This window comes from Strongylocentrotus purpuratus, unplaced genomic scaffold (assembly GCF_000002235.5).
Source record: "Strongylocentrotus purpuratus isolate Spur 01 unplaced genomic scaffold, Spur_5.0 spur5_scaffold_10, whole genome shotgun sequence".
Taxonomy (NCBI): domain Eukaryota; kingdom Metazoa; phylum Echinodermata; class Echinoidea; order Camarodonta; family Strongylocentrotidae; genus Strongylocentrotus; species Strongylocentrotus purpuratus.
In genome coordinates, this window is record NW_022145595.1 from 23,779,702 (window position 1) to 23,789,513 (window position 9,812).

Genomic DNA, 9,812 nt, shown 5'->3' on the forward strand with positions numbered 1-9,812 from the left:
AAGTATTGTGGGAACACCAGGGAGGGGCCGTATTTTGAAATACTCTTAGTATTGATGAGGCATGGAACGTCCTCATCCTTGCATTTAATAAATATGCGCTCAATCACACATCTCCCTTTTTTGTGTGTGAAGTGTTAAAGCCCCACTGTACTACTTCTAGCTACTTGCTCCCTCTATATAGAAAACTTCCCCAATCTGTGCCTGTTAATCCCCATGATCCTCTTTTTCTTATGTTAATTGAGAACTGAATTGATGAGATAGCCTCCCGTCAGTGACCTTGCTGGGTTGTCTAATCCTCTTTGGCTGAACTAGTACAGATGGCCTTTAAAGCACATCTGTGGTCGACCCTCTGAATGAAGAAATGGCTTCTGATGAGGCAGAGAAGGCATGGATACCTGCAAAATTGAATGAACAAAATAAACAATATCATAAACAATATTTTTAATTTCGACTTGTTCATTTTTTTTCTTGGAGGGGGTGGGGGGGGGGGTAATACTATAGAAAGGATACAATGTATTGTACACATAATCAGGAATTATTCAATCCTGTGTCACTAATACAAAAACTATGAGGTTCCACTTGACAACAAACTAATCAAGTTGCATCCAGATATCAAAAACATTAATTGTGATTTGTGAACTGAAATTTAAAAGCACATGAGCTCGTTTGAATTAATTACTTAATGCGAGTTGTTACTATATTAACAAATGAACATTCCTAACATGTCACATGTTGGCCAAATACAAAAAAGGAAACAAGATTGATTAAGAAAAAGAATAAACAAATGTTTTCATATAAAGAAATAATCTACAGTACCTACCCTATAGTCTATCTCCAAGAATCAACTGTTATTCATATGCCCTAGCATCAAGCTGTCAATTCAGTGCACACTCAGAAAAGATCCTGGCATCGTGGCTGCTACCAGTCCAGGCCACCTTGCAACGATACTAGTTATTTTCCCAGCATAATCACAGACAACCTGTCAATATGAAATAACATGTTGGCATTCATTAGTTATGAAAACTCACTCATTTCACACTTCAGATAGGCCGCGAAATGTATACATTTCACTTGTTATTTATGGTAATTAATGCAAATGCAGTTGAATATGTGATAATTGCTTTTCAATATCTATTCATACAACAAAAATTGGAAGAAAATTCTAATTACCCTATATTTATTGACTGATGAAGTATTTCTTTATTTTTAACTCATGTTTTCATTGTTTATCTTGTAACAATGTAAACAAAAATAATCTCACTTTTAACAAAACATTTCGAGCCTAAAACAACAAATGCTTTGTGTGTGTGTGGGGGGGGGGGGAGGGGGTACCCACTCTCGCATCTTTTTATTGGAAATGAACCTGTTTGTTTTTCTATAGTTTAAAATATATAGTGGTAATTGCCATTGATCAATTTACATGCTTCTCTTTGTTGTTTTTTCTTTCATTGATCAATGGCAAAAACAGTGGCCCAATTGCCATGGCCATCAACAAAATATCAGAAATCTAGAGGTCATATCCGTATTGCCAATAGAAGGATGGAACAAGTTTTGATTTTTCAAATTTCCCTTTCGTTAAAAAGATATTAACGAGTGTTAGGATTTTTAAGTTTAACTATCCATTGGATATTCTTAACTGTGTACAAAGGCAGTGAAATGAGTACCTGTACGCGAATATTACTTTAATATCCATTTGGCCACTAGAAATCTTGCATTGGTCACCAATGAATTAGCATGGATGTACAACACACAAGACTGGAGAGTGTATATATCTAATGTGAAAATTTTGCAAGGTACAAAAAAAATGGTCTAAAGGGAAAGCCGTGCTGGATATTCTCACCTGAACATCGATGGAGTACCTGTTCTTCCTATTGAAGTAGTACCTGGCTCTTGCCCCACCAGGGCTCCTGATGTAAACATGTGTCCCATCAACAGCAACTCCTGGAAATCTGCAGTACTGGAAAAACTGCTTCTGAATAGTAGTCACTATTTGCCTTGTAACTTGTAGGGAACTTCATGACTTGTCCCTTTCTTCTGACAACAGCTTCGGAAACATCCCTCACTACTCTCCATTCGGCAAACAGATGAATGTGACACGGCATGCCGCCTCCTCACCGTGCATCCTTTAGATCGAATTACCTTTTTAAAAAAATTAAAAAAACAAGCATTCAAATAAATCATTTTTTTGCTGGTTTATGCTATTATATTTTTACATCCCCAACTGTCACTGTCACTTTAAAACAAAAACAAAATCCTGATTTCTAGATGTGGTGTGAATCAATTTAACGTAAAAGACAAAATTGTCTATGCCTTTTCTAATCTCCTTCACGGCTTCACCTTTTGAAAAATAAGTTTAAGTAGTTAAGTAGTTTTACACAAAACAAGAAATCACAAACCTGTTTCCAACACATAATCTGAATAATTTCCTCATGTATTAAAGCCAAATAACAGTATTGGGAAATGCCCCACACACAAATTATGAACATTAATGCTCCCATCACCTACAGTACCATGTAAAAGAATAAATATCATAACTAATCTAATTCTATCAATGTATCGAATATGACAGAAAATGCTTAGAAATTGAATAAATTTATGTAAATGCACATGTGTATTGCATTGGGGGCTTGCACAGTCGTAGGCAGACCAGCGAAGCGGGGCAAACGAACAGTGAATTTAGGCGGTCAACATGAATTGAAATATTTCTGCATTTTAATAACGACACTAGTCTAGGATTGGATTTTACAACAGAAGCCCTTTTTTTGTATAGCTATGTTAACAATATTCATCAAGTAGTTTGGCCATGTTTTCAGCAACTTTCCCAATACAGAATTTGAATTCAAAGTAGCCTACCTCAATCTAAAACAAAAGGCTCATCATCCAGCGGGTTTTCCCAATCTCAGACTCAGAGGCCTCTGCCCGGTTGTGCTGCTATATATTGCTCCAGCTCCTCCTCCAGGTACACCAGCTCATTATGCTGAATCAGCTGCATTTCTACCATCTTTACTAGAGTGAAGATAAAATTAAACAAATGTTTAAACAATGTTTTTAAATTAAAGAAATGTTATTACTTGTGCTTGTGACTTTGTGGGTGATCCTTGCTCTGGAGACTAAGCCAGTTAATTAAGACAATCAGAACCAGATCTAAATTTAATAAAACTAAGCTTTGCTTGTCACGACTCATACTAGATCTAGTCATAGACAGAAATAACCGTCTGAGTGATATGGGTCATTTCTTTAATAAAAATAATTAAAACTGACATTTGTTGACATTCTATAATCGGAGGTCTAGTGGAGCCAGGCGTAGTCTCAGTGAACAACCGGCGATATAGAGAGACTGAAGCTTTTGGTCCATGCCTGTCAGTGTGATTCATTTTGGGGAACATTGGCATTGCTGATGCCATTTTAATTTCTATTTATTTAGGTACCAGTGTCAGTGAAACAAGTCAAGTGATGGACATCATTGCCAGGCCTATACTAGGCTAGAGCCTGGTATTATTATCATTATCATGAATTTGTAATAACTAGTGTAGGTCTAGGCCTATTCTAATAGGCATGTGTCATGGCATTGCTGACAACAAGACGAAATTAAACATGACAGTCATACTGACATACTCAGATATAGCCTACTGTAGGCCTGGCTAGGCCCAACTCCAGCCCAGGGTCAGAGGGTGCGAGCTCCCCCGCCGCCTTGTGCGTTGGACTCGAGCTCCCTCGGACTCAGTCCCTGAACTCTGGAATTGAGAGGCCGTCGGATATGTAAACACCGAACATTTCATGGAAAATGGAAAGTTATAAAGCATATCACATATTGAAATCTCAGTAACGTGAAGAGTATGGATTCGACTACATGTACAGGTTTTATACTTACGATTTTAAGGAAAGGATCGAGAGATTGAGAGATTTCAATTGCACTAAAATCGGGCTGACCAGATACTATCGCAGATTGTTTAGGCGGTGAATTATTTGGATAAAATCAATCGAGCATAAATTATCTCCACCCAGTGCTGCATCCTGATTGGTTGATAGCTCTCAAACCAGGTTTGAGAAATTACAAACCTCCTATCTGAGCAGTCTGTAAATTTCGGGTCTGATGACGTACATAAACCTGGTCTGAGGACAAACCTTGCTTTGTGAAATGTAATTTCAGACCAAGGTCTGAACTCAAACCTGAAACGCGTCATATGACGTACATAAACCTTGGTCTGAGGACAAACCGGCTTTGTGAAATGCATTTCAGACCAAGGTCTGAACCAAGGTCTAAAACGCGTCATATGACGTACGTAAACCTTGGTCTGAGCTCAAACCTTGCTTTGTGAATTCGGGCCAATGTGTCAATGAACTAAATTATGTTCGATAAAGGTACACCCACAACAAAAAGTGAGTCATTTGACACATTTAAGCATAATTTTCGTGAGTCAGGTGTAAATTGACTCATTAGTAACAACCAATGAGTCTCTATTGACTCATTTATATTTTACCAGTGTGTCAATCATGAGCTGACGCATTTGCAAAATGCTTCGACTGACTCACATGGTCGTAAAAAATGAGTCAAGATCGACATAAGAGCATTTTAGAAGAAAAAAGTGAGTCAACTTGAAAGTGAGGCTGTATGCATGCGCGCGCATGCTTTCGTGACGTCATCCAAAATGCGCATTCTCGAGCCATATTTGAATTCCCGATCGACGACGCGACGTCGCCATCTTATATCTTGGATTCAGAAGAGTTTTGACTGCAGCTAGTGAAAAATTGGTACGCATAATTATTCATATGGTTTTAAACGATGATTTTTATGACTGGATTCGTGGGCTGAATCTTCTGATTATTATACAAATGATGCATGCGTTCATTTTACGATATCCGCACTCGAGTTGATGAGGCTGTGTGTAACTTAACTATATAGATTCTACTGTATCGCACGAAGCCGTGTCGAATGAAAACATGCATGATCTTGCATCATTGTTTTATACAACGAAACTCCTAGATCCTTGTTATTTGATGTAAAACGAATTAATTCAAGATTGTTTCGTGACAGTATGGGTGACAAATAAATCTCAAGTTAAGGCTTAATTTAGTGCGTACAAAGTAGATTTTTCAGATTCGGGTAGCGGGACCACCGATTACATCGCTTAAATGTGATATTTTAGGATATATTTTCCATTGCAAATGTGGACAGTGACTCTGGCATGGTATGGTATGTGTGTGATAGGCCTAGGGAGTAGGGGGGTCTATGTCATGATGCACCCACAACAAAAAGTGAGTCACCCTTACTCAAATTGATGAGTCACTGGTTTGTCCGTACAGCGAAACACTTGAAGGATCATGTGAGTCACTATGACTCGATACAAATGAGTCTCTTAGATAAATAAGACTCATTTGTATCGAGTCATAGTGACTCACATGATCCTTCAAGTGTTTCGCTGTACGGACAAACCAGTGACTCATCAATTTGAGTAAGGGTGGCTCACTTTTTGTTGTGGGTGTAGGTTAAATGCACTTTGAGGCGATTGGGGAAGGAGGAAGGAAATCTAAATATAATGTTTTCTCTGAATCAAAAGCTGGAAAACAAACATCGTATAGGACATTAAAAAAAGGTTTATTGGCATCACATTTCAATCTGCATGTTTGAGTTTTGGTTTCGGTTTGGTTCGAAGTCGATTACAACTTTGATACAATTAAAAAGCCCACGCAAAGAAGGCGGAAGGAAGCTCAGGATGATAACAAAGTTCATATTTCAACCAACAACAACAAAACAGAAAAGCAAGGATATATCTATTCATTTACATTATATTTCATTACATCACTTGTTCATATCCATTGAACACTTCATTCTTAGGGGCTGTGATGGCTTAATTTAGCTCGGCAAAATAAAAGTTCGTTATCACTTCATCTGCAGACGTTATGGCGTTGAAAGAATGCTCCGTTCTTTCATCTTTGACCACGTTGGTAGTATATTTTCTTCTCGTATTCCCATGTCTAATAACAATTCACGGAGATGCGTTGCCGACCTCAGAGCTGACTGTGGAGAGTTCTATTCAAGTATGCTCCCAGGACCCTAAGCTGAAGGAAGCTTGGTGCGACAACAGAAGACTTACTTCAATTCCTCAAGATCTTACTGAGGATATCGAGCTACTCTCCATGCAGAGCAACAATGTCAAAGCCCTCTTAAACTCTTCGTTTGTAAGATACCCTCTCATCACAACCCTAGATCTTCGTTTCAACGACATCAGGGCCTTGGATCACACAGCTTTCTACCCTCTCAGGGATCTGAGGGGTCTCTTGATGTCTTACAACCCACATCTTGTGCTGCCGGATACGGGGTTATTCCGTTGGGCGAGTAAGCTGTCCATTCTGGATTTGTCCAATTCAAACATGATATCGCTTCCTAATGATACTCTCAGGTGGAGCACAAAGCTGGAGAAATTACAGTTGTCACGTAACCAGTTTGCTTTCATCAACATCAGTTCGTGTGGCATGGTCAAGAACTTTCATTTGGAGGGGAATCAGCTGGCACATCTCAGCACAGAATCTTTCAATTTAGTGTGCGATATTGATGTTTTGTTACTAAAAGAAAACCCCATCAAGTCAGTAGATCCTAATGTGATTGCGTCACTAAATGTCCGTGAATTAATCATTGGAGACTCCCCTCTAACTTTGAAAGTCTTCAAAAACCTATTTATAGGGATCTCACGTTCTGAAATAGATTTTTTGTCAATCAGAGGGTCCAATTTGACTGCTTTTCCGGTAGACTTCTTCGACTCCTTTTGCAATTGTCCTCTGTCTTCTCTCGGCCTTCATACGGTTGGTCTGAAGGCTCTCTCTCCGTACCTCTTCTCAAATTTGACCCAACTCTACCAACTTTCTCTCAGCTCTAACAGTCTAGTTACGATCGAGCCGGATTTCTTTGAAGGAATGCAAGATTTAAGAATCCTGGAGCTGGAGTTCAACAACATACAACACATTAATCCATACAATCAAACGTGGAATATAAAAGTACAAGAGCTGCAATTGTTTAACAATCTACTTATAGAAATTTCACAATCTGCCTTTCTCGGGTTGAAAGATTTAACCCTCTTGGATTTGAGTAGGAACAAAGGCCTTACTTTCTTAGAATTCACAGCGTTCACCGGACTTGAAAGCATTCAAAAGATAGTTTTATCTGGATGTAATATACACCATTTGCTATTGGAAACTCCATCGTTAACATCACTTGTACTCAACAATAAAATAGAAAAGGTTTATCTGTGGGACCCCAGGGAATCCGTCAAACATTTACGTTCTCTTATATATTTAAACCTTGGTGCGACGGATCTTGGTGTGTACGATTTGTGGTATATGAACGTTTCTCTCTTCGACGGGATGGATAACCTAACGACTTTGTATCTGAGTAAAAATACCAGATTCGGGTGGAATTCAGCGGGTTTACTACCTGGTTCGTTCCGGAACCTCACGACTTTGCAAAGCCTTACTTTAAACGACTGTAATATTCCAAGCCTTCATTCACATCTCTTTCACGACTTGGTGTCCCTTCATATGCTGAGTTTATCAGGAAACAGGATTCAGCTACTTCGCTACGATGTGCTGACAGAGTTAAGGCAACTGACACGCATAGACCTTGATAGAAACCGTCTATCTTACCTTGATGAAACAATATTTTCGAACAATCTACTGCTTAAATATCTTTCATTAGCAGACAACAAACTAACCCGTTTCAACCAATCCACTTTCAAACCGATTGAGAATTCCCTGTCATCTCTAGACATATCAATGAATCCTATTCTCTGTAATTGTGATCTAAAATGGCTTCTCGATTGGCACCGGAGATCACCGAACCTCACTGAGCAGCACACAACTATTTGTTCGTCAGGATCTCTCGCTCCTCTTCGCGAAAAGCCTCTCCGGGATTTTGATCCAAGTAATCTCTGTAGGCTCAGCAGTACCATTCGATGTTTGATTTCTCTCGCAGTCATTTGCATGGTTGTCATTGCAGTGCTTGTGCATCGTCATCGATGGCATTTGAGGTATAAACTCTTTCTCTTGAAACTGGCATTAGTTGGCTATAACGAAGTCCGAGACGCTCGCAATCACAATGACTACGAATTCGACGTAAATGTCATTTGCTATGACGATGACGAAGAATGGATTCGTGACCATCTTCGTCCGGCTCTTGAAGAAAAGCTTCCGCAGTTTCAGAGGAATGTTTTTGGTGATGAAGACCTCGTACCGGGAATGCATTATCTAGATGCAGTTGATCACGCAGTGACCCGGAGTTACAAGACAGTCCTTGTGCTTAGCAGAGCCGCTGTACGCGATCGCTGGTTCATGCTCAAACTGCGCATCGCCATGGACCACGTGAGTGATACTCGAACCGAGTTCGTTGTTGTGGTCTTCCTCGAAGACATCCCTGATGATGAGATACCTTTCATGGCGAGATTGTATCTCAACGACGGTAGACCCTATCTCCACTGGACTGACGATGTAAGAGGACAAGAGTATTTCTGGAATAAATTGGCAAAGAATCTGACTATCAATCTAAAGACTGATGACTTGATTCCAAACGAGTAGATATACGTTTCGAAAATAACTATTGACCTTAGGCCATGTCATGTTAAACATATCCAACGTAGGGGTGAACCATTGGTGTATCTCCCTACTCCGATTGGGGGCCTAGTATAACAAAAATCAACATAACTTAAATGGAGTCTACTGCTGCCCAGAATTTGGAATTTCTAGTTTTGTCATAAAAACCTCGACTTTTAGCTTCAGAGGTTTTTATTTCAGAATATAACAAAGTATATTTATGGCGAAAAAAAGTATGCTGACAGAGTTGACTGGATACCAACGAAAAGAAAGAACAATAACTATCTAGTATTAGGATTTCGCGTCATGTTTTTATTTGATTGAATCGTTGTTCAGGCCTAATATGTTTTTATTTGAATACAATATTACTCAAGCTGAACAAGAGTTAAAGTGTATACTAATAATGTTAAATGTCAAACCATTTTCCAACATTGTATCAGAGCCTGTATAAACTAATCATAACTCGTTATTATAAGTTTGTAATAGTAACGTAAATATGTATTGTTGAACTGTTTATAATCTTGTAGCAAACATACATGTATGCTTATCCTGATGATGATCACTGCAAGAATTTTGAATGGCACCTTTCTGTGTAATTATCAAGTAGCCTATATCCTTTACTCAAACGCGACGTTAAGGTATGGTCCCCACACGTAAACATATATAATTAATACACGTCTGTAAAAACACAATTACATACGCACATTCTATACAAACTGTTAAAACAAGCATGAGTATATTTAGAAACATTATTTTGAATTATCAGTGTAAAGTGCCTTTGTATATATTGTATTTCTTAACAATTTCTCATAACATTCAGTAATACCTAATTTCTTTATGTTTTATATTTAGATTATTTTATTGAATCAAATAATCAGTAAAGTATACAATTACATTGTCTGGTCACACCAATTAGCTGTATATTGTTTCTTTATCTTCTTTGATATATACATATATTTTCTTTTTCATAATTTCTTTATCATGTTCATGCGTTTCTGCCACTTAGCTGGTTCGCAAAGCTCCTAAGATTTTATACCGTTTGCCTGTAATAATTTGATTTAATTATTTTGGTAAGGGTTTGTTAAACCTGTGACAGGTATAACAATGTTTAGACGGCAGTGGATTTATCTGTAAATTATGATTTATGAAAGTCGTTTTCAAAAGGCAATATTTTCGTTATTTTCGATAGTTTCTTTCTGGGCACCATACTGGTAGTTTTAAAATCAGTTGTC

The 9,812-nt window shown here is 38.3% G+C and overlaps 1 protein-coding gene and 1 long non-coding RNA gene across 3 annotated transcripts; one reads left to right on the forward strand and one right to left on the reverse strand.

Moving 5' to 3' along the window:
- Nucleotides 1–229: 229 nt before the first annotated feature.
- On the reverse strand, nucleotides 230–4,168 carry LOC115921753. Of its 2 annotated transcripts, none has more exons than XR_004063094.1 (5): nucleotides 3,872–4,168; nucleotides 2,854–3,001; nucleotides 1,841–2,139; nucleotides 821–979; nucleotides 230–395 (listed from the first exon to the last, which is right to left on the reverse strand). It is a non-coding gene; the product is annotated as an uncharacterized LOC115921753 (long non-coding RNA). The 2 variants fall into 2 exon arrangements; XR_004063093.1 differs by having other exon boundaries at nucleotides 2,854–3,006.
- A 1,320-nt stretch (nucleotides 4,169–5,488) lies between these two features.
- LOC592855 (slit homolog 2 protein-like) lies at nucleotides 5,489–8,691 on the forward strand. Its single transcript, XM_030979179.1, has 2 exons — nucleotides 5,489–7,010; nucleotides 7,542–8,691. Exons 1-2 carry the CDS (start codon nucleotides 5,902–5,904, stop codon nucleotides 8,563–8,565), a joined length of 2,133 nt encoding a protein of 710 aa, XP_030835039.1. The 5' UTR covers nucleotides 5,489–5,901; the 3' UTR covers nucleotides 8,566–8,691.
- Nucleotides 8,692–9,812: the final 1,121 nt, after the last annotated feature.

Excerpts from the sequence above, each read along its gene's own strand:
- LOC592855 (XM_030979179.1), top strand. The coding sequence starts at position 5,902 with ATGGCGTTGAAAGAATGCTCCGTTCTTTCATCTTTGACCACGTTGGTA. Across the intron at positions 7,011-7,541 it reads AAAGTACAAGAGCTGCAATT|TTTATCAGGAAACAGGATTC; the intron begins GTTTAACAATCT and ends TCATATGCTGAG.